Source organism: Narcine bancroftii, chromosome 2 (assembly GCF_036971445.1).
Source record: "Narcine bancroftii isolate sNarBan1 chromosome 2, sNarBan1.hap1, whole genome shotgun sequence".
NCBI lineage: Eukaryota > Metazoa > Chordata > Chondrichthyes > Torpediniformes > Narcinidae > Narcine > Narcine bancroftii.
In genome coordinates this window covers 12,321,615-12,349,594 of record NC_091470.1, presented here as the reverse complement: position 1 = coordinate 12,349,594, position 27,980 = coordinate 12,321,615, and the positions used below count along the sequence as shown (strand labels likewise).

General features: G+C 49.7%; 3 protein-coding genes across 6 annotated transcripts in view; 1 reads left to right on the top strand and 2 right to left on the bottom strand.

The window, feature by feature from the left end:
- tmem63c (transmembrane protein 63C) overlaps positions 1–4,401 on the bottom strand; it is a 218,466-nt gene extending 214,065 nt beyond the window's left edge. For 3 of the 4 annotated variants that reach the window (XM_069915866.1, XM_069915868.1, XM_069915870.1), the window contains exon 1: positions 4,138–4,401. The gene's annotated coding sequence lies outside the window, so the exon portion shown is untranslated. Of the gene's footprint in view, positions 1–3,883; positions 3,941–4,137 lie in introns of those variants that run through there. The other variant, XM_069915867.1, reaches the window with a different exon arrangement.
- eif2b2 (eukaryotic translation initiation factor 2B, subunit 2 beta) lies at positions 4,124–16,883 on the top strand. Its single transcript, XM_069915871.1, has 8 exons — positions 4,124–4,385; positions 6,709–6,829; positions 7,140–7,285; positions 10,175–10,338; positions 10,535–10,630; positions 10,831–10,968; positions 14,876–14,942; positions 16,475–16,883. The coding sequence occupies exons 1-8, from the start codon at positions 4,235–4,237 to the stop codon at positions 16,630–16,632; spliced, it is 1,041 nt and encodes a 346-aa protein (XP_069771972.1). The 5' UTR covers positions 4,124–4,234; the 3' UTR covers positions 16,633–16,883.
- A 179-nt stretch (positions 16,884–17,062) lies between these two features.
- mlh3 (mutL homolog 3 (E. coli)) overlaps positions 17,063–27,980 on the bottom strand; it is a 59,779-nt gene continuing 48,861 nt past the window's right edge. Inside the window, exon 14 of the mRNA XM_069915865.1 lies at positions 17,063–17,390. Within this exon, the coding sequence (XP_069771966.1) occupies positions 17,223–17,390 (168 nt within the window). The 3' untranslated portion in view covers positions 17,063–17,222. The remainder of the gene's footprint in view (positions 17,391–27,980) is intronic.

Here is a 27,980-nt window from a genome sequence, read left to right as displayed (position 1 = left end):
GTAAACACCAGGATCCTGGCCTTCCTCAGGCCTCCAGCCCAGCTCCTGCTGTTGGAGGGTTGGTGGCACCAATGTGGGACGTGCGGGTTTCCTACCAAGGTGTTGGGATGGATTGAATGGAGCTTGGGGGTGGGGAGTCCAGAGGACTAGAGCTCTGCTGCCATCTTCACGTGCTGCTGTAGACTGATCAATAAAGTCCTTGTTTTCACACCTGCTGTCCTGTTCTACAATCTGTGGAAGGAGTGAGTGTCCCTGGCCCAGCATCTCCACCTCCCCTGTTCCTGACACCCCCTCATCCTTCCTTGTCCCAGACCCATCCCCATTCCTCCCTGTCACAGACCTCTCCCACCCCTCCCTGTCTCACGCCCTCTATCCCCCCTGTCACAGATGCACTTGATGGGCCTTGCACAAGTTTCGTAAGCTTTCATCGAGCCGATCCTGGAAATGAGGCGAATTGGCAAGTTGTAATTGTGGCTACCTTTGCCATATCTAATCACTAATATAGATTTAAGGTATCGATGTGCATTCGGTTTTGTAATTTTGTTTTCACGAGATTCATCTGGCGAAACGAACACTCTCCATCGGCATTACAGTGAGGCAATGAAAGAAGCTTTAAGGCTAAATTTATGAGGCCTTCAGAGGGATTTTCTTCAACACTATCCTGATATCTTGCAACTTCTGACCAAAACCATAAGGTACTTGATGTTTCCTTCCACTGGAACGTGTGGAATTGAACAGTTCACCATCTGGGCACAAGCTAATGATGCCTCTTTTGAACTGGATTGAGATGCTAAATGAGGACATAGTTTGCAAAACAGTCATTTTGTCGTAGTTGTCTTATAAGGCCCAAAAGAAATGCAACGCATCTACTCCGAATATTCTTTTGCTCTGCATCTGGAAGCTTTTCAGTGTTTCAGTTTCAAACGTAACCCAAATAGGGATTTGGCATTAAATTGTTCTCAATCACTCTCTTGTCTGTAATTCTTGTTCCTGGGATAATAATTTTGGAGCAAAGGGATTCCAATAGATTAACAAGATCATTTAGCAATTTAGTGGGATCATTCGTTTCTGATTCGAATTTCTTATTCGTATTATTGTCCTTGAGAAATACAAGAAATAAGAAATTGGTGTGGTCACAAAACATCCAGTGCAAAACCTCTGCCATGCAGCGCCTTTCGCTCGTGTATTAAAATGAATTCATGCCATGGTTTCAAACTTCTATCGATAGCTGACTCAATGAATAAATCTCTCACGACACTGAACTAATTTTCATGGGGAAAGTCCACTATTCAATGCAGCATAAAGATCCTTGTATTTTGCAAGTCTAACTGAGAGGGAGAAAACTAATTTTAGGTTTCTTGAACAAAAAAATCGATGTTTTTTAGAAGACCCTCGCTCACAGCAGCGAGTGACAAGCACATCTGATCTGATCAAAGTCGGCCCTTCAGCTTTAAATTCCGCACACACCCCATTGATGATACCTGTCATGAACGAGATGAGCAGCACCAAGAAGTCTTTGTAAATCCAAGCCATTTTCACTCAAAGATCTTTTAACTGCCTCACAAAGAGCATCAGTGTTTCATTCTTTGAACTCAACCAGTTCCAAAAAGGTTACGGTTATCAATAATCTTCTTCTTTGGCTTGGCTTCGTGGACGAAGATTTATGGAGGGGTAAATGTCCACGTCAGCTGCAGGCTCGTTTGTGGCTGACAAGTCCGATGCGGGACAGACAGACACGGTTGCAGCGGTTGCAGGGGAAAATTGGTTGGTTGGGGTTGGGTGTTGGGTTTTTCCTCCTTTGTCTTTTGTCAGTGAGGTGGGCTCTGTGGTCTTCTTCAAAGGAGGTTGCTGCCTGCCGAACTGTGAGGCGCCAAGATGCACGGTTTGAGGCGAGATCAGCCCACAGGTGGTGGTCAATGTGGCAGGCACCAAGAGATTTCTTTAGGCAGTCCTTGAACCTCTTCTTTGCTGCACCTCTGACATATAACACAATCTTGGGAAGGCGATGGTCCTCCATTCTGGAGGCGTGACCTACCCAGCGCAGTTGGATCTTCAACAGCGTGGATTCGATGCTGTCGGCCTCTGCCATCTCGAGTACTTCGATGTTAGTGTTGAAGTCGCTCCAATGAATGTTGAGGATGGAGCGGAGACAACGCTGGTGGAAGCGTTCTAGGAGCCGTAGGTGATGCCGGTAGAGGACCCATGATTCGGAGCCGAACAGGAGTGTGGGTATGACAACGGCTCTGTATACGCTTATCTTTGTGAGGTTTTTCAGTTGGTTGTTTTTCCAGACACTTTTGTGTAGTCTTCCAAAGGCGCCATTTGCCTTGGCGAGTCTGTTGTCTACCTCGTTGTCGATCCTTGCATCCGATGAAATGGTGCAGCCGAGATAGGTAAACTGGTTGACCGTTTTGAGTTTTGTGTGCCCAATGGAGATGTGGGGGGGCTGGTAGTCATGGTGGGGAGCTGGCTGATGGAGGACCTCAGTTTTCTTCAGGCTGACTTCCAGGCCAAACATTTTGGCAGTTTCTGCAAAACAGGACGTCAAGCGCTGAAGAGCTGGCTCTGAATGGGCAACTAAAGCGGCATCGTCTGCAAAGAGTAGTTCACGGACAAGTTGCTCTTGTGTCTTGGTGTGAGCTTGCAGGCGCCTCAGATTGAAGAAACTGCCATCCGTGCAGTACCGGATGTAAACAGCGTCTTCATTGTTGGAAACAGAAATATCATTGCTTTCATCGATGACCAAGCGATCGTTCGCATCGCCTATATCAGTTGGGAGATCGAGATTGTGGCAGAGTGTTTTATTTTCCCAAGGGCAAGATTATTAGAGTTTTTACTGTCAGGAAAATTTGCTTTGCTAAAGTGTCAGCAAAGCCTAAGGGCAGAAATTTCTGCTACAAAGGGTGCAATGTTACCTTCTCTCCTATGGACGTCTGCAATCTTTGTCAACAGAAGAACATTGAACTGTCTCTGGCTACTAAATGGAGCTTCTGTGTTTTTATAGAGCACCCAATACTTGCATCAACATATCGTACGGTCGCTCTCTAGTTTCTCTACCCAGTTTTTACATCTCATAACCACTCATGAGTGTACCTTTTTTTCCATGTTCAATAGTCTTGAGAAGGTCTAAAATATACAATTAAAATGCCTTCAGGTAAGCACTGCAATGCCCTCAACGTAGTCAAGTCCCACTGGTAAGTAACTAATCACTGAACAACAAAATGGTGCCTGGCGGGCCCTTGGAATAAATCATTAGGATGGACAAATCATCATGTCTGTAGGGTTCCCATATTGCCAATAAAAGTTCAGCATTCCACATTCGGGAAAATCGCTAAAAAATCTCTAAATTATTCAGGAAATCTCTAAAAAGTCGCTAAATGAATGGAATTGGTGGTTAAGAAACCTTAAAATTCACTAAATATAGTGAGAAAATCTCCAAATCAGTAAACCTATTCCTTAGCCCATAATGTTCCACTGAATAAAACAATATCTGGAATTGACCGGGATTGGCCAGGATTGGCTGGGATTGGCCAAGGTTGGCCGGGTTTGGCCAGGGTTGCCAGGTTTGACCAGAATTGGCTGGGATTGGCCAGGATTGACCGGGATTAGCCAGGATTGGCTGGGATTGGCCAGGGTTGGCCGGGTTTGGCCAGAATTGGCCGGGATTGGCCGGGTTTGGCCAGAATTGGCCAGGATTGCCTTGGGTTGGCCAGGTCTGGCTGCTGTAACATGGACATAGACTAGAACCGGAAGAATCCATGAACAGAGATTGAGCCCCAGTGAGTTAGTGAAGTGATTTAAAGACCCAGAGTGTTTCCGGAACCCATCTCTGCTTCTTCTCGCTCCATCCCGGCCTTTTGGTTTAATGCTTCCCCATTATTACCTGGTGACCTCCAGAGTACGACTCTGGGTCAGGGCGGGGCCTCACCAACATGGCGGGGCCTCACTGGGCGGGGCCTCACCAACATGGCGGGGCCTCACTGGGCGGGGCCTCACCAACATGGCGGGAGTGGGCGACCTTACCAACAAGGCGGGACCTCACTGGGCGGGGCCTCACCAACATGGCGGGGCCTCACTGGGCGGGGCCTCACCAACATGGGGGGGCGGACCCCACCGGGCAGGAGTGGGCGACCTTACCAACATGGCGGACTCAAAGTGCAGCCAATAGCTGAAGGACACTTCCGGCGGTGGCGGTGTGGGGCCGTTAGCGGTCCGGGCTGAGCGGAGCGGGGCGATGCCGGCCGTGCAGCAGGACGTGGCGGAGAGTGTGGCGGCCTTCACCGGGCGGCTTAGCCGCGGGGAGCTGCGCGGATCCGGGGCCGTGGCTGCGGCGACAGCGGGGCTGCTGCGGCGGATCGTGGCCCAGAGCCGGTGGGGGAGCGCAGGTACCGACCCAAACCCCCACCGGGGCCGGGTGTTTATCTCCCCTCCCCCGGGCCGGGTGTTTATCTCCCCTCCCCCGGGCCGGGTGTTTATCTCCCCTCCCCCGGGCCGGGTGTTTATCTCCCCTCCCCCGGGCCGGGTGTTTATCTCCCCTCCCCCGGGCCGGGTGTTTATCTCCCCCTCCCCCGGGGCCGGGTGTTTATCTCCCCCCCCGGGCCGGGTGTTTATCTCCCCTCCCCCGGGCCGGGTGTTTATCTCCCCTCCCCCGGGGCCGGGTGTTTATATCCCCCCCGGGCCGGGTGTTTATCTCCCCTCCCCCGGGCCGGGTGTTTATCTCCCCTACCCCGGGCCGGGTGTTTATCTCCCCTCCCCCGGGCCGGGTGTTTATCTCCCCTCCCCCGGGCCGGGTGTTTATCTCCCCTCCCCGGGCCGGGTGTTTATCTCCCCTCCCCCGGGCCGGGTGTTTATCTCCCCTCCCCCGGGCCGGGTGTTTATTTCCCCCCCCCGGGCCGGGTGTTTATCTCCCCTCCCCCGGGCCGGGTGTTTATTCCCCCCCGGGCCGGGTGTTTATCTCCCCTCCCCCGGGCCGGGTGTTTATCTCCCCTCCCCCGGGCCGGGTGTTTATCTCCCCTCCCCCGGGCCGGGTGTTTATATCCCCTCCCCCGGGCCGGGTGTTTATCTCCCCTCCCCCGGGCCGGGTGTTTATCTCCCCTCCCCCGGGCCGGGTGTTTATCTCCCCTCCCCCGGGCCGGGTGTTTATCTCCCCTCCCCCGGGCCGGGTGTTTATCTCCCCTCCCCCGGGCCGGGTGTTTATCTCCCCTCCCCCGGGCCGGGTGTTTATCTCCCCTCCCCCGGGGCCGGGTGTTTATCTCCCCCCCCGGGCCGGGTGTTTATCTCCCCTCCCCCGGGCCGGGTGTTTATCTCCCCTCCCCCGGGGCCGGGTGTTTATCTCCCCTCCCCCGGGCCGGGTGTTTATCTCCCCTCCCCCGGGGCCGGGTGTTTATCTCCCCCCCCGGGCCGGGTTTTTATCTCCCCTCCCCCGGGCCGGGTGTTTATCTCCCCTCCCCCGGGGCCGGGTGTTTATCTCCCCCCGGGCCGGGTGTTTATCTCCCCTCCCCCGGGCCGGGTGTTTATCTCCCCTCCCCCGGGGCCGGGTGTTTATCTCCCCCCCGGGCCGGGTGTTTATCTCCCCTCCCCCGGGCCGGGTGTTTATCTCCCCTCCCCCGGGCCGGGTGTTTATCTCCCCTCCCCCGGGCCGGGTGTTTATCTCCCCTCCCCCGGGCCGGGTGTTTATCTCCCCTCCCCGGGCCGGGTGTTTATCTCCCCTCCCCCGGGCCGGGTGTTTATCTCCCCTCCCCCGGGCCGGGTGTTTATTTCCCCCCGGGCCGGGTGTTTATCTCCCCTCCCCCGGGCCGGGTGTTTATTCCCCCCCGGGCCGGGTGTTTATCTCCCCTCCCCCGGGCCGGGTGTTTATCTCCCCTCCCCCGGGCCGGGTGTTTATTCCCCCCGGGCCGGGTGTTTATCTCCCCTCCCCCGGGCCGGGTGTTTATCTCCCCTCCCCCGGGCCGGGTGTTTATCTCCCCTCCCCCGGGCCGGGTGTTTATCTCCCCTCCCCCGGGCCGGGTGTTTATCTCCCCTCCCCCGGGCCGGGTGTTTATCTCCCCTCCCCCGGGCCGGGTGTTTATCTCCCCTCCCCCGGGCCGGGTGTTTATCTCCCCTCCCCCGGGCCGGGTGTTTATCTCCCCTCCCCCGGGCCGGGTGTTTATCTCCCCTCCCCCGGGCCGGGTGTTTATCTCCCCTCCCCCGGGCCGGGTGTTTATCTCCCCTCCCCCCGGGCCGGGTGTTTATCTCCCCTCCCCCGGGCCGGGTGTTTATCTCCCCTCCCCCGGGGCCAGGTGTTTATCTCCCCTCCCCCGGGCCGGGTGTTTATCTCCCCTCCCCCGGGCCGGGTGTTTATCTCCCCTCCCCCGGGCCGGGTGTTTATCTCCCCTCCCCCGGGCCGGGTGTTTATCTCCCCTCCCCGGGCCGGGTGTTTATCTCCCCTCCCCCCGGGCCGGGTGTTTATCTCCCCTCCCCCGGGCCGGGTGTTTATTTCCCCTCCCCCGGGCCGGGTGTTTATCTGCCCTCCCCCGGTGCTGGGTTTTATACCCGCCGATCCGGGTTTTATCCCCCCCCCGGGGCTGGGTGTTTATCTCCCCTCCCTCGGGCCGGGTGTTTATTCCCCTCCCCCGGGGCCGAGTGTTTATCTCCCCCCCTTCCCAGGCCGGGTGTTTATCGCCGCAATGTGTTGAGTGACCCCGTCATCTACCCCCCCCCCCCTCCCAGGGGAACTGCTGGACATTATCCGGGTGGAAGGCCGGAAGGTGATCACCGCCCAGCCCTCGGAGACTACGGTGGGGAACATCATCCGACGGGTGATGAAGATCATCCGTGAGGAGTACAGCAGGTGAGGGAGGGGGGGTGGGGGGAGGGGGTGGGGGAAGTGGGAACTGGGTTAGTAGGATGGGGTGGTGGAGTGAGCACCAGGGGGATGGGGTGGTGGGGTGAGCACCAGGGGGAGGGGGATGGGGTGGTGGGGTGAGCACCAGGGGTGGGGGATGGGGTGAGCACCAGGGGAGGGGGATGGGGTGAGCACCAGGGGGACGGGGATGGGGTGGTGGGGTGAGCACCAGGGGGAGGGGGATGGGGTGGTGGGTTGAGCACCACAGGGACACCGCTGGGAACAGAGCTGGTGCGGAATTTTGGTTCCATCACAGGTTACGGGGCCACAATGAGGAGATGGACCAGGAATCTCTGCACAAGTTGCTCACCTCCGGCAGTCAGAGCGAGGATTTCAGCGAGACTTTCCCACCGTTGAGAGCCAACGTGATCGAAGCAATTAACGAGCTGCTGACTGAGCTCGGTAGGTGATGGCGGTGAATTACTCAGAGTGTCAAAGCCCCACAGCATCAGGTCACCGTTCGTTATCGCGTCATTCCTGGCACCGTGAGCAGGGTTCTGTGAACAATCTAATTGGTCAACAGTAACGTAGAGACAAGGGCATGTTTACAGTGAAGAGTGATAGGATCCATTAACATCAAGCCAGGGCAGCCTGAGAATAGAGATGGGTTCATTCAGGAGACGATGGCAGCTGGAAGGAAAACTTTTAGCCAGTGGCTGAGTGATTCTCCTCAATGAGGAGGAGTGTTTGTGTGGGGTGTGATGTACCTTGGCTGCTTTTCCTGCGCTGTCTGTAAGGAGTTTGTACGTTCTCCCCATGTCTGTGTGGGTTTTCCCGGGGGCTCCGGTTTCCTCCCACTGTTTGAAATGGATGGGGGGGGGCTATAGATTAATTGAGTGTAATTGGGCAGCATGGGCTCATGGGCTGAAAGGGCCTGTTACTGTGCTGTACGTATAAATTTTTTTAAAATAAATTTAATTTTCCAGGGAGTGGGAGATGGAGGGGAGTGGGAGATGGAGGGGAGTGAAGTTTGTTTGATGTTTTGTGCTGTGTTCACCACCTTCTGCAGCTCCTTCCGATCTTTGGCTCCCGTCCCAGACTGTGAAACGCTCAGCAAGTCTTGCTCGCAATGGTGCACAAGGGACAAGGGGACAGATCGAGTTCATTAGTCTTATGAGGAACTAGGGGTGTTATGGTCTCGAGTGTTGCATTAACATTGTTGGTTCTGGTCAGATCACTGTGTGTTCCCATCTTTGTGCCATGGATGCAAGATCAGCACCTTTGCCTTACCGACATTGAGAGAGGGGTTGTTATCCTGGTACTAGACTCCTCCCTACACTCTACCTCATGGTTCTTTGATCCCTGGTTCACCGCTGTGGTGTCAGCCAATTTGAGGCTGGAGGTGGAAGATCCCCTAAATGTGGTGTTACAGGTGGAAGAGAGTCTTTGGCATTTTGGCCTTCATAAATCTTTGAGTAAAAGAGCTGTGATGTTAAGGTAAAGTTGTACAAGACATTGGTGAGGCCACATTTGGAGTATAGTATGCAGTTAACTATAGGAAAGGACCTCGATAAGAATTCAGAGATTTACAGGGATGTTGTTGGGACTTGGAGCTGAGTAATCAGGAACGGTTAAACAGGTTAGGACTTTATGAGCTGAGGGATCAGAGAATGAGGTATACAAAATTATGGTGCGATTAGATGGAGTAAATGTAGTCGGCTTTATCCACTGAGGGCAGATGGGGAGAAACAGAGGATATGGGTTAAGGGTGAAAGGGGAAAGGAAAGTTGAGGGGAATCACGAGGGGGAACTTCACACAGAGAGTGGTGGGAGTGTGGAACGAGCTGAAGTGGTGAATGCGAGCTCAAATTTAACATTGAAGAAGAATTTGGATAGGTCCATGGATGGGAGGGATAGAGGTATGGGGTCAGTGGGACCAGGCAGAATAATAGTTTGGCACAGACTAGGTCAGTAGAAGGCTGAGAGCACATCCTCATGGAGGGATGATCTGACATATCAGGGTGGGGCTAAGACATCCTATGGCACGCGGTCTCCCATTGGCTGTGGACTCCCTGGGGGTTGGGGCTTGTATTAATTGGGAGGAGAGTTAATGTTTTTTGCTTTTTGAAAATTTTATTTAAAAAATTTTCCCATACATGTAATCGTAGCCAGGTGTAAAATACAACAGTCAAATACTGAGTCCATTATACACGATGGTATAAAACCCCAACCCAACCCCTCTTCCCTTAACTAAATCCCAAAAAAAAGCGATTTAAAAAGTAAGTAAGAAAAACCAAAATAGAGACCTGGCTGCCGGAGGACACCCCCTCACCACATGGCTCTGGCCACTTGTATCTTTTAATATTTCCAAGGAGTTTAACGAGGTTTCAAAGTTTAAGGAAAACATCTACAATTCCCACAATTTGTAAATATGGGCACCAAATTTTCAAAAATACATCCTATTTATTTCTCAGATTATGTGATCTTCTCCAGGGGGGACGTTGGTGTGCATTTCTGCATTCCATCGCTCCATACCCAGGTGGGGGTCCAATTTCCACATTACTGCTGGACATTTTCTTGCTACTGCCAACACTATCTTTACAAATTCTTTTTGATATAGGGATAATTTCAATGTTGGTCGTATCCCTTCAATGTCACCTAACACAAATAACATTGGGTTTTGTGTGAATTTAATTCCTGTAACCTCTTCTAAAAATATTGCCAAATTTATCCAAAAAGATCCCAGTTTAGGTCAGGAATGTCCAAAAGAACCGATCTCCTGGCCACATCTAAAACACTGATCTGATAAACCTGATTTCAATCTATTTAACTTCTGTGGCATGTGATATAATTGATGTAGATGGCTATATTGAACTAATCTATATCTAACATTTATTGTATTTGTCAAACTATCTTGGCGTAGATCTGACCAATTTTGATCGACAATATTAATATTTAGATCTGTCACCCGTCGCTGTCCGGACCTGTGGATCCAGTCCCCTTCTGAAACAAACTCCTTTATATGTCCATTGCGAATCAGCATTTCCACATCAGCACATTTTGGTAATAACATTGTTGGAGCCAGTTCATCTCTTAATTAATAATAACAAAAAAGTATTATTTGTATCCCATATTTATTTTTTAATTGTTCAAATGACATTAAATTCCTTCCCCCTTAACAACCTTTCTGAGACCTAATGTTTAAAAATTAATTATCCATTGAGAAAGGAAAAGGTTAATTATGTATCAAAGGCATTTTTGGCAGGACAGCCCTGTGTTAATGTTTAAAGGAACATGCAGGGGGATCTTGCTAAGTGCCACTCTGATGAGCTGCTGTCTGGTGTTGTGCAGAGGGGAGCATGGATAGCATTTCAATGCAAGCACTGGAGCACATCCACTCCAACGAGGTGATCATGACCCTGGGCTGGTCCCCCACTGTTCAAGCTTTCCTTGAAGAAGCTGCTCGAAAGCGCACCTTCCATGTGATTGTGGCTGAGTGCGCTCCTTACTGCCAGGTGAGTGGGGAGGGTAAGACCTCAGCTCCCTGCCGTTCCCCTTCTGTCCCAAGATTCTGTCCCACCACCCGAGGCATTCCAGATCCAGGTTCCTTCTGACACCCCCACCCGGTCCTCACACAAGGCTCCCACCTTCCCCTGATGGGGAAGCTACAGGCTGCGGGACAAGACACTAACACCAGTCTCCGGCTTCCAGGGTCATGAAATGGCTACAGCTCTTTCTGCTGTTGGCATTGAAACAACCGTCATTACAGACGCTGCCATCTTCGCTGTTATGTCACGTGTCAACAAGGTAGGAGCCTGACGGGACAGGTGGGCACGTGGGGGTGGGTGGGCACGTGGGGAGATGAGGCTGGGGCACTGGGGATTGATGTGACATGCTGGGCAAGGGTGGAAAATGATGAGGGGCAGCATTGAAGAGGACAAGACAGGAGGAGTGGGTTGGGGATGGGGGAGGCAATGTGTGACATACCTTTTCTGCTGTTGCTGTAGGTCATCATTGGGACCAAGACCATCCTCGCCAACGGGGGTCTACGAGCAGTGAACGGGGCCCACACACTTGCCCTAGCAGCCAGACACCATTCCACTCCTCTCATTGTCTGTGCTGCCATGTGTAAGCTGTGTCCACAGGTAGATCTCCAGCTGCAAGCAGATTTCTCCCTTGTGTCTTTCAGCCCATCCGCCCTGTGCCTGCCCAGGAATAATCCTGTCACTCGTAGGGAGTCTACTCATCCCAACCTTTCCTGCTCTCACCCATCCCTCAGCTCCTGTTTGGCCACTGCAGCTGCCTGCAAGAGAATGCCAAAGATGTGTGGCCCTCCTCACCTCAACCTGAAATTGGTGATACTATTGGGAAACCGAGCCCTGGATCTAGAGATAGAAACATAGAAGATAGGAGCAGGAGTAGGTCATTCGGCCCTTTGAGCCTGCTCCGCCATTCAACGAGATCATGGTGTCCCCGCCTTCTCTCCGTAACCTTTAATACCCTTATACAAAAGAAATAGATCTAATTCCCTCTTAAATATATTTAATGAACCTGCCTGTACTGCCCTCTGTGGCAATGAATTCCACAGATTCACCACCCTCTGGGTCAAGAAATTCCTCCTCATCTCGGTCCTAAATGGTTTGCCTATTATCCTCAAACCATGGCCCCGGGTTCTGGACTCCCCCACCATTGGAAACATTCCTTCCGCATCCATTCTGTCCAGTCCTGCCAGAATTTTATATGTCTCTATGAGATCCCCTCTCAATCTTCTAAACTCCAGCGAGTACAATCCCAATTTGCGCAATCTTTCCTCCTAAGTCATTCCTGCCATTCCAGGTATCAGCCTGGTGAATCGCCTCTGCACTCCCTCCATTGCAAGAACATCCTTCCTTAGATAAGGCGACCAAAACTGCACACAATACTCCAGGTGGGGTCTCACCAAGGCCCTGTACAGCTGCAGTAAGGTATCCTTGTTCCTAGACTCAAACCCTCTTGATATGAAGGCCAACATACCATTTGCCTTTTTAACCGCCTGCTGTACCTGCATGCTCGCCTTCAGAGACTGGTGTACAAGTACCCCTAGGTCTCTCTGCACTTGCCCATCTCTTAATCGATTGCCATTCAAATAGTAATCTGCCCTCTGGTTTGTATGACCAAAGTGGATAACCTCACATTGATCCACATTGTCGTGCATTTGCCATGGATCTGCCCAGTCCCTCAATTTATCCAAATCACACTGGAGCTTCCTGACCCCCTCTTCCATGCACACAACCCCTCCTAGCTTAGTGTCATCTGCAAATATGGAGATATTCCATCCAATCCCCTCATCCAGATCATTAATGTAAATTGTGAACAGCTGGGGTCCCAGTACAGATCCCTGTGGCACCCCACTGGTCACCGCCTGCCACTCAGAAAACGAGCCATGTATCCCAACTCTCTGTCTTCTACCTGCCAGCCCGTTCTCAATCCACATCAATACTTTGCCCCCAATCCCATGTCCACACTCCCAGGATCCTTTACTGCTCTCTCCTCCAGAGTACAGCCCCAACCTGCTCCACCCTTTATTAACCTTCCATTCCAGGAGTCAACCCAATAAGTGGAGGCCAAAACACCTGGTGCCACTCCTTGTAGGCTCTTCTCTCAGTGCATCAAAGCATAGCTTTTATCACAAAAAAGCCCAACATTCCACACACCTTCCCACATGCAGTACACCAACCCTCGGTTTTCATTCTCTGACCTCCACGTTCCATCACACCTCGATGTTTTGTCATGTCCTCCCATGATGGATAAGCTCAAAGTTACCACCGTCCGTCGGCCCCATTGCCTGTTCACTGACCATTTGAGGAAGATTGTGGCTTCCTGAAACTTGCTGAAGCAAAACTTCCAGCGTACGTCCCTCACTGACTCCACAAAGCCCTGCAGCTTATTCAGCCTTTGAATCACGTGGATGCGAGAACTAGCTCACTTCAGTTGATCCAGCTCTCGTGTAACCTTCATCACCACTTTATCATCAATCTGGTTTGATTGTATTAGCCACATTGTCATGTAAGTTGCTGATATAGACTTCAAACACCAGTGGACCCAGCACTGATCCCTGCAGCAGCCTCGATCACAGGCCTCCAATATGTGTAACAACCCTCCACTACCAGGTCTCCTACCATCCAGCCAATCTGTGTATAAAGGCCCAGCTCACCCAGGATCCCATGCAATCTAACCATGTGGGACCTCATCAAAGGACCAGCTGAACTAAATGTAGATGAGGAATATGGCTTGCCCATCAACCCTCTTGGACATCTCTTCAAAATATTCCCATGCACAGGGCCATGCTGACTGTCCTGCCCATTCCAAATGCAAAATCTGCACACTTTCAATCTTATTACAAGCACAGAACACTGCAGCACAGAAACAGCCCCTTTAGCCCTTCTAGTCTGTGCTAAACCATTTTTCTGCCTTGTCCCACTGACCTGCACCCAGTCCATAGCCCTCCATACCCCTCCCATCCATGGACCCCTCCAAATTCTTCTTAAATGTTAAAATTGAGCCTGCAATCACCACTTCAGCTGGCAGTTCGCCCCACACCCCCACCACTCTGTGTGTGAAGAAGTTACCCCTAAACTTTTCCCCTTTCGCCCTTAACCCATGTCCTGTATCTCCCCACCTACCCTCAGTGTCTATTCCCCTTACAATTTTAAACACCTCTATCAAATCTCCCCACATTCTATAAAACTTCAGTGAATAAAGTCTTAACCTTCAGTTCCTGAAGTCTGGGCAACATCCTAGTAAATCTTCTCTGCACTCTTTCTATCTTATTGATATCTTTCCTGTAGTTAGGTGACCAAAACTGCACACAATCCTCCAAATTTGGCCTCACTACAACTTTACCATTACATCCCAACAGGCCAAAAGCTCTCTTTACAACCCTATACATCTGTGACACCACAGATTCCTCTGTTCTACCATACTCCTTAGTGCCCGACCATTCACTGTGTACGTCCACTGTGTACGTCCTTTCTTGGTTTATCCTTCCAAACTGCAACACCTCACACTTGTCTGCATTAAATTTTATCTGCCATTTTTCAGCTGGTCCAGATCCCTCTGCAAGCTTTGAAAACCTTCATTGTCCACAACACGTCCAATCTTAGTGTCATCTGCAAACTTGCTCATCCAATTTACCACATTATCATCCAGACCATTGATAACAAACAACAATGGTCCCAGCACCGATCCCTGAGGCACATCCCTAGTCACAGGCCTCCAGTCTGAGAAGCAATTATCCACCACTACTCTTTGGCTTCTCCCGTCCAGCCATTGTCGAATCCAGTTCACTACTTCACCATGAACATCTTGCATCTGAATTTTCTCGACTAACCTCTCATGCGAGACCTTGTCAAAAGCCCTTACTAAAGTTCAAGTAGACAATATCCATGGCCTTTCCTTTATCAACTTTCCTGGTAACCTCCTCAAAAAACTCTATACGATTGGTTAAACATGACCTGACCACACACAAAGCCATGTTGACTATCTCTAATAAGTCCATGGCAATCCAAAAAATTGTATATCCGATCTCTTACAACATTTTCCAATAATTTACCTACTACTGACGACAGGCTCACCAGCCGATAATTTCCAGGGTTACTTTAGGAGCCTCTTTTTTTTAAACAACAGAACCAGATCCCCAGTATCCCTCGAAAACCAAGGTTCCCTGTGCCTACTAACCGTGCCTTTAATCCTGACAGGAACATACAAACTCTGTACTGTCAAAATTTCCCCTTACTGATATCCTTCCAGTAATTAGGTGACCAAAACTGTACACAATACTGTAAATTTGGCATCACTAGTGTCTTGTACAACTTCATTGCTTCCCAACTCCAATACTCAATACTTGGGAATTTTGAAAATCTATGTGCCAAAAGCTCTCGTTATGACCCTATTGACCTGTGATGCCACTTTCAGGGAATTATTTATATTTTCCCAGAACTCCCTGTTCTGTTACAATCTGCATATCCTACTGTTTACGTCCTCTCAAACCATTAATATGTTTCTCATTTACAGTTCCCTAATGAAGAGAACACAGTGCACAAGTTTGTTTCACCACAGGAGGTGCTACCGTTCACAGAAGGTTAGATCTGTTCATCGATGGGCTAGGGATGGCTACTGTCTGCACTCTTCCCACTTGACGCAGGGAGCCGGCTAGTGGAGAATTCTGGTGGTCTGGTCTGGGAGTGTGCACCTCTGGGTTCTGCAAAAACACCCTCCCCTCACCCACCCCCACGCTGCAATGTGGACTTCAGTGAATAATAGAGGGATCAACTTTAAATCATTTAATTTAGCTTTTCTTAATCTTCCAAGTTGTACTTGTAATGGTAAGTAGCTTGTCAGTGTTCCAGTTAATGGGTTAACGGATCCAGCTCATGCAGCTGACACAGTAAATCAGTGTTCTGAAACTGGACAGAGTGCAGCACTTCTTCCCATTTCTGTGAGCTCATCTTCACAGTAAACACTGTTGTGGCCCAGATTGGGTTTGCACATTTCATTACTGCAATGTGGAAGGAGTACGCTCGGTCCTTCAATTCCTCATGGGTTCTTCTCAGGAGCATTTCAACTGGTCCCCTGCTATCTCTCCACAGCAATGTAACTCCAACTAATTAGTTCCAGGGAAAGGTTAAACAGGTTAGAAGATTGAGGGGAGATTTGATTGAGGTATTTAAAATTATGAGGGGGATAGACAGAATAAATGTAGATAGGCTTTTACCATTGAGAGTGGGTGAGATACAAACCAAAGGACATGGGTGAAGAGTGAGAGGAAAAGTTTAGGGGAAACATGAGGGGGAACTTTTTCCACACAGAGAGTGGTGGGAGTGTGGAATGAGCTACCAGCTGGGGTGGTGAATGTGGGGTCAGTTTTAACACTTAAGAAAAATGTGGACCAGTACATGGATGGGAGAGGTATGGAGTGGGCGCAGATCCATGGAACTAGGTGGAAAAACAGTTCAGCATAGACCAGAAAGGCTGAAGGGCCTGTTTTTGTGCTGCATTGTTCTACGGTTCTATCCCTGGAATACTTTGGTGCCTTCACATCTTGCCTAAAGTGTGGTGGCCAGAACTGGATGCAGGATTCCGGCTGCTGTGCAACTGTTGTTTCATGTGTTGCGGTGACATCCCTGTGGGCCATCCATGGGGCTGTGCATTCCGAGGGGACAACCCAGACAAAGTGACTGGGTGACCTCCAGGCAGTTTGGGAGACATCTTGCTCAGTCAATGGGATTTGATTCTGATCACTGAGGGAGATGGCTACAGCCAAGACCAGACACAGAGGTTGTCTAACATTGCATGTTAGAGGAACAGGATGGGTTGTTGCCTCCCTGGATAGGTTGGGTTGTTTACTGCAGAGTGCAGGAGGCTGACGGGACCTTTGAGGCGTACATAATGATGAGGGAGGGGCCCAGACTTAGTATGCTGTGTGACTCTGTACTGGTCAAGAGCTTCTCTAATTCTTCTGGGAGGTCTGGACAGTGGGACCAATTGAGAAAATGGATCAGCTCATGATAAAATGGTGGAGCAGGCTTGATGGGCATACTGAAATTTTAGAGAACATCTTGTTTCCCACTCTGCCGTGTAGGTGATAGTCTGACTGTTGTTTGTTTCTTACAGGTGAGATTCTGTGTAAAGTGAGTGCTCACTGCCCAGTGTTCGATTATGTTCCTCCGGAACTCATCACACTCTTCATCTCCAACATTGGAGGGAATGCACCCTCCTACATCTACCGTCTGATGAGCGAACTCTACAACCCTGATGATCACCAAATATAACCATTACAACTTGCCTTGATTCAGTTGGAGACGTTACCTTGTGTACATGCTGAATTGGAGCCCAAGCTTCAGACTGTGATCAAGCAGCCATTCCTCTGTCAACTTCATCCCCTATCGCACGGTTCAGAGCTCCAGGCCCATTGCAGCCCTGTTCTTCGCTCCCTTTAGCCCACCAGCTTTTCTTGCACTTCGTTTAAACCCATCTGGTTCACTGAAAAAGTTATTAAATCATGTTGTATCTTTTAATTAAAGATATTTTGGGGTTTTGAGAGGATTAACATCCAACAGTCTAGAAAATCTGTCAGTCCTGCAGCACCAAGTTTTACAGTAATGTGCTCTGACCACCCGTCTGAATGGATGACAGGAAAGGTGCATGCTGACAGAGTGCCCCATCCCAATGCAGCCTGCTGCAAACTTACGCTGCCACAGATTATCCACACCATTGTTTATTGGAATAAATACTTCAGAATTAAAACCGTCATACAACATGCACGACACAAAGTGAACACCCACGTCAGTCCTGGTTTTCAGCACCCGTGGGTGGGAGAAGTTCCCAGCTCAAGTATCTGATGGGTAGCTGGCCAAATGGGTTAGTGTCCCACAGTGTCAGGGTGGGCACAGAGGGATTTATCCAATTCACCACAGGGTAGCCACGGGTCAGGGGCACGTTCTTCCACTCTTGGTGATTGCCAATCATTAAATTCTTTCCAGCTTGCCCACACTTTCCGCAGCTTCTGTAAATTGGGTCTCCTGTGAATCTGTGAACCAGAACAAATGTGAGATGTAACGTGCATAGTGGTTTTCGGGCAAAGGCAAAACATGCAACAAAGCATTTGAAACCAGAATGAAATTCTCAACATCAGTCCAGGTACTGGTCTCGTTTAACGCAAGGGAATTCCCAACCCCATTGACCCTACAAACAGGAGCTGTAGTGCAATCTCAAACACAATCCTAACTCCATTTTCCTGTTCCAAGCCCTACTAACAGCCCAGCACACACATCAGGTTTCAATGTACTGGATATCTTAGCCTTCACACATCTAACCCCCTTCTTGCTACCTTCCTTCTCAACTTTGCCTCTATAGTCTGGAGGGTTGCCAGAGGGACATCAACAGGTGGCAGAGCTGGGCTGAGAAGTGGCAGATAGAGTTTAACCCAGAAAAGTGTGAATTGGTTCATTTTGAAGGCAGAATACATGGTAATGGGAGGAGTCAGCCATGTGATGAACAGAGATCTTGGGGTCCATGTCTACAGGGCACACAAAGCTGCTGCCCAGGTTGATAGTGTGGTTAAGGTGGTGTTTTGTCCTTCATTAACTGCCATCGAGTTCAAGAGTTGTGATGTAAAAGCTATACAAGATCTTGGAAGACCCCATTTGGAATATTGAGTTCTGGTTACTCATCCATCATCAGAAGGATGTGGATGGTAAAAGAGGGTGCAGAGGAGATTCACAGGATGTTGCCCAGATAGAAGAGCAGGTGTTTGGACCATAGGTTGAGTGAACTTGGTCTTTTCTCCTTGGAGTGACAGGGATGAGGGGGTGAGCTGATAGAGATGTACAAGACAATGAGAGCATGTGGATGGTCAGAGGGTTTGTCCCCAGAGGTGAAATGGCTAACACAATGGAACATAGTTTTAAGGAGCTTGGGAGTAAGTATGGGAGGGGGGAGGGAAATCCAAGTCCTTCACATGAGAGTGGTGGGTCCATGCAATGCACCTGCTGACAGTGTTGGTGGAGGCAGGGACAATATGATCTTTCAAGAGACCTCTTGGTTCCCCTTCTGCCTGTGGGCGATGGTCAGACTTGTTTCCATCAGGTGAGATTCTAAGTGAAGTAACCATAGATAAGTACATGGAACAGAGAAAAATGGGGGGGGGGTTAATGCAGTTGGTAGAGTAGGTTATATAGGCAAAACACTCACTAAGAGTTCTGTCACCTGACCAGGTTCATTACCCAGTACTAGATCCAATGTGGCTTCTCTCATTGACTGGTCCACATACTGCATCAGGAATCTTTCTTGAACACCCCTGACAAATTCTGCCCCATCTATCCCATATCTACAACCCTGTTATTTCTGCCCCATTCCAAAATCTTCCCACTGATCTGTTTGGGGGCCTACAGACTACTCATACAGTAATTTGCCCTTCCTGTATCTGCCTTCCACCCACAGACTCTAGACACTCCCTCTAGTGTCCTCCCTTTCTACAGCCATGATACTATCCTTGAACCAGTAATGCTAGTCTCCACCTTCTTTTACCTCCCCTTCTGTTTCTGACAACACCTAAATCCTAGTACCTGCATCAGCCATATAACCACTTACAGCACAGAACAGGCCAGTTCGACCCTACTAGTCCATGCCGTAACAAATCCCCACCCTCCTAGTCCCACTGACCAGCACCCGGTCCATACCCCTCCAGTCCTCTCCTATCCATGTAACTATCTAGTCTTTCCTTAAATGTAACCAATGATCCCGCCTCGACCACGTCTGTCGGAAGCTCATTCCACATCCCCACCACCCTTTGCGTAAAGAAATTTCCCCTCATGTTCCCCTTATAATTTTCCCCCTTCAATCTTAAACCATGTCCTCTAGTTTGAATCTCCCCCACTCTTAATTGAAAAAGCTTATCCACGTTTACTCTGTCTGTCCCTTTTAAAATCTTAAACACCTCTATCGTCCCCCCTCAATCTTCTACGCTCCAGAGAAAAAAGCCCTAGTCTGCACAACCTTTCCCTGCAACTCAAACCTTGAAATCCTGTCAACATTCTTGTGAACCTTCTCCGCACTCTCTCTATTTTGTTTATATCCTTCCTATAATTCGGTGCCCAAAACTGTACACAGTACTCCAAATTTGGCCTCACCAATGCCTTGTACAATTTCATCATATCCTCCCTACTCTTGAATTCAATACTCCGATTTATGAAGGCCAACATTCCAAATGCCTTCTTCACCACACCATCTACCTGAGTATCAGCCTAACTCCTAAATCCCTAATGATCTATTTTGATTTGCCTTTCCAAAATGTAACACCTCGCACTTTATCTGTATTAAATTCCATCAGCCATTTCTCAGCCCACACCTCCAGCCTTCCTAAATCACCTTTTAATCTACGGTAATCTTCCTCACTGTCCACAACACCACCAATCTTTGTATCATCCGCAAACTTGCTTATCCAATTCTCCACCCCTACTTCCAGATCGTTTATATAACAAACAATAGTGGACCGAGGACCGATCCCTGAGGAACTCCACTAGTCACTGGCCTCCAATTGGACAAACAATTTTCTACCACTACACTCTGACACCTCCCATTCAACCATTGCTGAATCCATTTCACTACCTCATTTATACCTAATGCCTCCACCTTTTTTCCTAACCTCCTGTGGGGAACTTTGTCAAAAGCTTTACTAAAGTCTAAATAGACAACATCCACAGTTTCCCTTCATCAACCTTTTTTGTCACCCCCTCCAAAAACTCAATCAGGTTTGTCAAGCATGATCTACCCCTGACAAAACCATGCTGATTACTCCCTAGCAATCCCTGTACCTCCAAATAATTGTAAATACCATCCCTCAGAACACTGTCCATCAACTTGCCCATCACAGACGTCAGACTCACGGGCCTATAATTCCCAGGTTTACATTTAGACCCTTTCTTAAACAGCGGAACCACATGCGCCACCCTCCAATCCTTTGGCACTACCCCTGTGGCCAGTGACATCCTAAATATCGCTGTTAATGGCCCTACTATCTGTCCACTAACCTCCCTGAGTGTCCTTGGGAATATTTTGTCTGGTCCCGGAGATTTATCCACCTTTATCTTTTTCAACACAGCCATCACTACCTCCTCGGTTATCCTTATATGCTTCATACCTCCCCACTATTTTCCTTTACCTCAACTGGTTCAATATTTTTTTCCCTAGTGAATATCGAGGCAAAGAAATCATTCAAAATTTCCCCCATTTCCTCTGTCTTCTCACTCTACCTACCCTCACTATCTACAAGGGGTCCAATTTTATTCCTCACTAATCTTTTACTTTTAATGTACTTATAGAAACCCTTTGGATTTATTTTTACTCTGTCTGCCAAAGCCTCTTCGTGCCTTTTATTGGCCTTTCTAATTTCTTCCTTAAGATTCCTTCTACACTCCTTGTAGTCCTCCTTCAAATTGTCAGCTCTCTGTTCTTTTCCACAGGGGTACTCTGCACTGGCACTCTCCCTCCTTTCCTCACAGTCACCCAATTCCCTGACTCCTGCCTTCTAGGGGTGACTGCTTCCCTTATGATCCTCATCAGCCAAGGTTCTAACAGCCACAACCTTGCAATTCCATGCTAACTTCACCTACTTTATTCCTAATTCTCCTTGCACTGAAATAGATCTATTTCAAACCCTCCAATTGGCCACGTTTCTGTCCTTACAAACCCACAGCACATTGTATCTTTCTACCTTCCGCCCTATTCTCTGCCATCACATTCTGGTTCCCATTACTCCTGCCCAACTAGATTTCCATGTTTTTAAAGGGTCCCAAACAGAAACGATGACTGTCCGTTTCCTTCTGTGGATGCTGCCTGGCCTGCTGAGTCTTTCCATCTCCTTGTTATTGCTATGGTTCCAGCATCTGCAATTCTTGTGTTTCAGGAATTGAGAATTAAGGTTTTCTGAAATATACTCACATTCCACTTGCAAGTTTGAAGAACATTCCATCTCCAACCAGAAGGCAACATTCATTTCTGGAAACAACTCTCTTGGCCCCTTTTTCCCAGCTCTCTGGCTCCATTCCTCTGCTTTCTCACCCAGCTACCTGTCCAACACTAACACCTTCCTTTCTCCAGTTCCCCTCCCCTTCCTTCCTCTTGTCCCCTTCCCTCTATCTGACAGCATCTTCCTCAGCCCTTATTGCCTCTACCAGTATTCACCCATAACCTGCCAGCTCGTGATCGCCCCCCTCCCCTCATCCTTTTATTCCAAACTCTGCCCATTTATTGTAATTCCTGATGAAGGACTGCAGCCCTTTTTGCCTTCTGTGGATCCTGAGTTCCTTCGTCAGATTGTTCTTGGCTTCAGATTCTAGTATCTGCAGTCTCCTGTGGTCCAACCTATGGATGTCCCTCCATAAAATCACACTTCAGGAAACAACCAACTCGCTTATCCACTCTTCCTAGAACTTGAGCACAAGATTCTCGGTAACAGTGTTGTGAATCTTTACTGCATCCCTTTCTGCTTATGACATCCTTCTGATGGCCAGACGACCAGAACCACGTACAGGTGTGGTCTCACCAACATCCAGAACAAATGCAAAATTACATCCTATTTCTGTTACGCAATGCCACGTTCAATGAAGCCAAGCCAAAGGCCTTCACCACCACTCTACCTGTTTGTAGCACCACTTTCATGCAGCTATGTATCAAAACCCAACATCTCTCCATTCTATCACTCCAGAGCCTTACCATTGACTTTGCAAATCCTCCCAAAGTGCAACACCTCACTTTGCCATTTGATCTAAATCCTTTGTAATCTCTATTGATATTCCTCACAGTCCACGACACCAACAAATTTAGTGTCATCTGCAAAAATACTAACCATGCTGGCTGCAATGTGATCCAACAACTGTGGACCCAGCTCTGAACCCTGCATCACACCACTGTTCATAGGCCTCCAATCTGAATAACAAACCCCAGGTCCCATGCTCTGCAGGGAAGAAATTTCACCAGCTCTGGCAGATATATAAATGACGAACATCTGGTGTGAAAGTCTACCACCCGAGGGAATTCACCTCCGTTGTCCTGAATGCCCTCAACATCCCTGTCATCACGTAATTCAACCAGGGCGACCTTAAACTAGGGCAACCCAAATTACCACAGGGGGTCAAACCTCTCACCCACTGCTGATTAGAATCAGAATTTATTGCAATGAACAAGTCATGAAATGTGGGGTTTTGCGGCATCACAGGGCAAACATTCATATTATGAGGCATCTTACAACACATATATATAGAAAAAAAACAAAAATAATGCATGAAAAGTCAGGTGGTTCTTGGGTTCACTGATCATTCAGGAATCTGTAGCGGAAGGGAAGAAGCTGTCCTTGTGCCGCTGAGTGCTTGTGTTTAGGCTCCTGTACCTTTTCCCCAATGGTAGCAGAATGAAGAGGAGAATGGACTGGGTGGTGGGTCTTTGAGGATAAAGGCTACTATTTTTAAGGCACTGCCTCAGGTAGATGTCCTTGATGGAGTTGGTGCCTCCATACCAGCCAGAATGCTCTCCCTGGTACAACTGTAGAAAGAGAGTTTTCGGCGACATACCGAATCCCTTCAGACACCTCACAAAGTATAGCCAGTGGCGAGCCTTCATCACGATTGCACAATCATGAAGGCTCCAATATAGATCCTTGGAGATGTTGACACCCAGGAATTTGAAGTTCTTGACCCTCTCCACGACTGAGCCCTCGATGAGGACAGGGTTGTGTTCCCCTGACTTCCTCATGAAGTCCACAATCATCTCCTTGGTTTTGCTGACATTGAGTGCAAAGTTGTTGTTGTTACACCATTCAATGAGCTGATCTCTCTCCCTCTTGGACACTTCCTCCTTGCTGTTTGTGATTCTGCCAACAACTGTGGTGTCATCGACAAACTTGTAGATGGCATTGGAATTGTGCCGGGCCACAGTTTGGGTGTATATCAAGTAGAGCAGTGGGATAAGCAGGCATTCTTGGGGTGCATCTGGTTGAAGATCAGTGAGGAGGAGATGTTGTTTCCAATTCGTATTGACTGTGGTGTTCCAGTGAGAAAGTCAAGGATCCAGTTACAGAAGGGGGTACAGAGGCCCAGTGTTTGTAGCGTTTTGACCAACACTGAGGGAATAATGGGATTGAAGGCCGAGCTGTAGTTGATGAAGAGCAGCCCTATGTATAAATTGCCTTTTTCGAGGTGATCTAGAGCTGAATGGGGAGCCAGCGATAGTGCATCTGCTGTGGAGAGATTGTGATGATGGGCGAATTGCAGTTGGTCCAGATCTTTACTTAGGTACGTGATAATACTGGCCATGAACAGCCTCTCAAAACATTTCATCATTGTAGAACTTAATGCTACTGGACGACAGTCATTGAGGCAGCTCAACCGACTGTTCTTGGACACTCTCGCCCACTGCAACACCAGGGGATCAGAAACTCTTGCCCATTGCTCCACCAGGGGATCGAACACAATCACCCACTGCTCCACCAGAGGATTGGAAACTCTTGCCCACTGCTCCACGAGGCGATCGAACACTCTCGCCCACTGCAACACCAGGGGATCGAACACAATCACCCACTGCTCCACCAGAGGATTGGAAACTCTTGCCCACTGCTCCACGAGGCGATCGAACACTCTCGCCCACTGCTCCACCAGGGATCAAACACTCTCGCCCACTGCAACACCAGGGATTGACACTCTCACCCACTGCAACACCAGCGGATTGGAAACTCTCGCCCACTGCTCCAGCAGGGGATCGGACACTCTCGCCCACTGCAAAACTAGGGGATCAGACACTCTCATCCAATAAATCACCAGTGGATCGGAAACTCTCGCCCATTGCTCCACCAGGGAATCGAACACTCCCGCCCTCTGCTACACCAGGGGATCGAACAATTTCGCTCAGTGCAACACGAGGGGATTGACACTATTGCCCACTGGAACACCAGGGGAACGGAAACTCTCGCCCACTGCTCCACCAGGGGATTGAACACTCTCGCCCACTGCTCCACCAGGTGATCGGACACTCTCACCCACCGCAACACCAGTGGATCGGAAACTCTCACCAACTGCTCCACCAGGGGATAGAACACACTCGCCCACTGCAACACCAGTGGAATGAACACTCTCGCCCACTGCAACACCAGGGGTTCGAACACCCACATTCACTGCAACACCAGGAGGTCGAACACTTTCATCCACAGCTATACCAGGGGATCGGGTACTGTCACCCAATGATCTACCAGGGGATCGGACATCCTCACCCACCGCAACACCAGGGGGTCGAACACTTTCACCCACTGCTCCACCAGGGGATTGAACACTCTCGCCCACTGCAACACCAGGGGATTGACACTCTTGCCCACGGCAACACCAGTGGATCGGAAAATCTCGTCCACTGCTCCACCATGGGATTGAACACTCTCGCCCACTGCAACATCAGGGAATTGACACTCTCGCCCACTGCAACACCAGTGGATCAGAAACTCTTGCCCACTGCTCCACGAGGCGATCGAACACCCTCGCCCACTGCACCACCAGGGGATCGATCACAATCATCCACTGCTCCACCAGAGGATTGGAAACTCTTGCCCACTGCTCCACGAGGCGATCGAACACTTTCACCCACTGCTACACCAGGGGATCGGACACTCTCGCCCACTGCAACACTAGGGGATCAGAAACTCTCACCCACTGCATCACCAGGGGATCAGAAAATCTCGCCCACTGTTCCATCAGGGGATCGAACATTCTCACCCACTGCTACACCAGGGAATCCTTCACTCTCGTCCACTGCTACACCAGGGAATCCTTCACTCTTGTCCACTGCTACACCAGGGAATCCTTCACTCTCGCCCACTGCTACACCAGGGAACCCTTCACTCTCGCCCACTGCTCCACCAGGGGATCGAACATCCTCGCCCATTGCTCCACCAGGGGATCGAACACTCTCCCCCACTCCAAACCCAGTGGATCAAATACTTTCGCCCACTGCAACACCAATGGATCGGAAACTCTCACCCACTGCAACACCAGGGGATCAGACACTCTCGCCCACTGCAACACCAGCTTCTTCAGGCGACTGGTCTACGTAAACCCCCTGGTAGTCCCCGGCGATTCCGACCGAGTCCAGGTGTGTTGCAGGTAGCCTGGCTTCCCCGAGAGGGATGTTTGAAAGGTTTTAGCGTGGAACAGCCTCCAGGTTGACCAGCAAGCCATGGAAGCCTGACCCCAAGAGCAGTTTGTTCACCACAGCCAACATGGTCTCATTTAAATGCATTGGCGCAGAGTTGTAGTTGGGCCTTGCATTTGTCGTAGGTTTGTATGGAGCTATTGTTTGAGGCTCTCAAGTTGGGTCCACACTGTCTGGTCCTTGTCTCTAGTTCAGTGGGTGAGATGATGCTGATTTCTTCCCCCATGTCCACGAGGAAGTGGCATGTCCAACACGTGTAGCAGGCTGTCTGGGTGGCCAGTTACTGAAGCCATTAGTGGCAGCTGGCCCTGGTATTCCCCTGAAACGTGCAGGGTGGTTGGTAGTCACGGGCATCTGTGGCCCATCTCTGATGGTAGAAACATCCTGTGTCCTCCATCTTCCTTCGGGATTGCTGGCGCTCCTGTGTCCCACTGGGCTTGGCTAGCTGTGAGGTCTTTGTTCTGAAAGCTGGCTGAAAGCACCTTCATTCTCCCTCCTGGTTTTCTAGAGGATGCATGCTCTGGCTGCTACCTTCCAGGGGGAGGAGGGTTGGTCGCTGATATCTGCGCCTGCCAGCATCAGCTGGATGTCTTCGGGCAGTTGCTTGAGGAATGCCTGTTCGAACATGAGACAGGGCTTGTTCCCTCTACCTGAGCTAGCATTTCATCCATTAAAGCTGATGGGGTCCTGTCATCCAGACCGTCTGGGTGTATCAGCCTGGTTGCTCTTTCGCATCTGGAGAGTGAAGGTGCTGAGCAGCAGCGCTTTTAGAGCTGCATTTTTGCCTTCCTCTGGTGGGGAATAGATGAAGTCATCTACACTGGCAGCGGTTTCTTGGTCCACGTGGAAGTACTTCGTGGAGTCCGGTTATTTGATCTGGAACTGTGCCTCTGCTTGACTGAACCAAGTGCAGGGTTGCAGCATCCAGAAGGTAGGAGGTTCTAACACAACGGCGTTCACTGCTGCTGTATCCATGATGTTGGGTCCAAATACCCTTTGGACCGTCGGGGTCACCAATGTAGTGCTTGCGCCAGAGTGAATAATAAGACTGGCAGTCAACAGGTTTGTTCCAAAACATGCTGCTTTATTATTTGCTCAGAGAGTTTTTAAAGGCTCTCCCTGTTCCCGCTGCTGGGAACCGGAAGTTGTGTCGCTGACTGGCAGCTATTCATACTTGGATGTGCGGGCCCTTTCCTTGAAGGGAAGGGGAAGATGCCCAGTGCCATCTTGGGGTAGGCTGCTCCGACCGCGTACACTACAATTGGAGCAAGTTCACCTGAACACTTAACGCGTTGGTGGCCACAATCCTTGAACTGCTGGAATCATTCTTGTGCACCCCTTATAAACCCTTCCCCTGTATCTCTCCTGCAGTCTTTTCTTTTGATATGCAGTTCAAAGTCTGCACTCATATTCAGTGGCTGCTTCCTTGCAGGACCCGTCTGGTGAATCTCTTCTCCATGCTCTCTATTGCTACCACTTCCTTCCTGTGAAGAGGTGACCAGAACTGTACTCATTACCCCAAGTGTGGTCTAATGTTTGTTACAAGTTACATGACTTCCAGACCCTTACACCCAGCACCTCGGCCTATGAAGGGAACATGCCAAGTGCTTTCTTCACTACCCTATTCACCATGTCACCACTTGTAGGAAGCTATGACTTGCTGCCCAGATTTCTATGCACATCATTGCTACTGAGGTCCCTTCTCTGTGTCCTGGCAGATAGCATGAACATCAACTTCTCTGGCTTTTCTTAAACCTCCCCTCCCATCCACCCCCCCATCTCCCACTTTCCCCCAATCGCCTTCCCCAGCTTTGTCTCTCCCTTTCCTGTATCCTTTTACACAAACATGAGAAATTCTTACCTCATCCATTATCATAACCAACCAACACCTTTTTGTTGGTCTGGACTCCTCCCCCAACCAGCATTTTCCAAATTCTGAGATAGTCTGGGATTTCCTGCTTCTGGCTCATTCTGCTTATTCCCTGAAGGAGGGCTCAGGCCTGAAACCTCGGCAATATATCTTTGCCTCCTATGGACACTGAAAAGACCGACAGAGTTCCTCCAGCATTTCAGTGTGTTTTTATCACCTCACACTTGACCAGATTAAATTTCATCTGTGCCATTCCCCCCAACTTTCCAGCTAATCTGTGTCCTGCTGTATCGTTGGCCAACCTTCTGCGCAGTGTATGACTCCACCAATTTACGTGTCATCTTCAAACTGTTAACCATTGCACTGCTGTACACAAGCATGTGCCAAAGTGGAAATAACATCTGTGTGACGGCATACTCTGAATTTAACATTTTCCAGGACTATGCCCCTCACAAAGAGGGAAACATGAAGCTCTGCAGACCCTGTGATTGTCATAAAAATACAGAAATACAGAAGGAACTCAGCTGGTCTGGCAGCATCCAAAGGAGATAAAGATATACA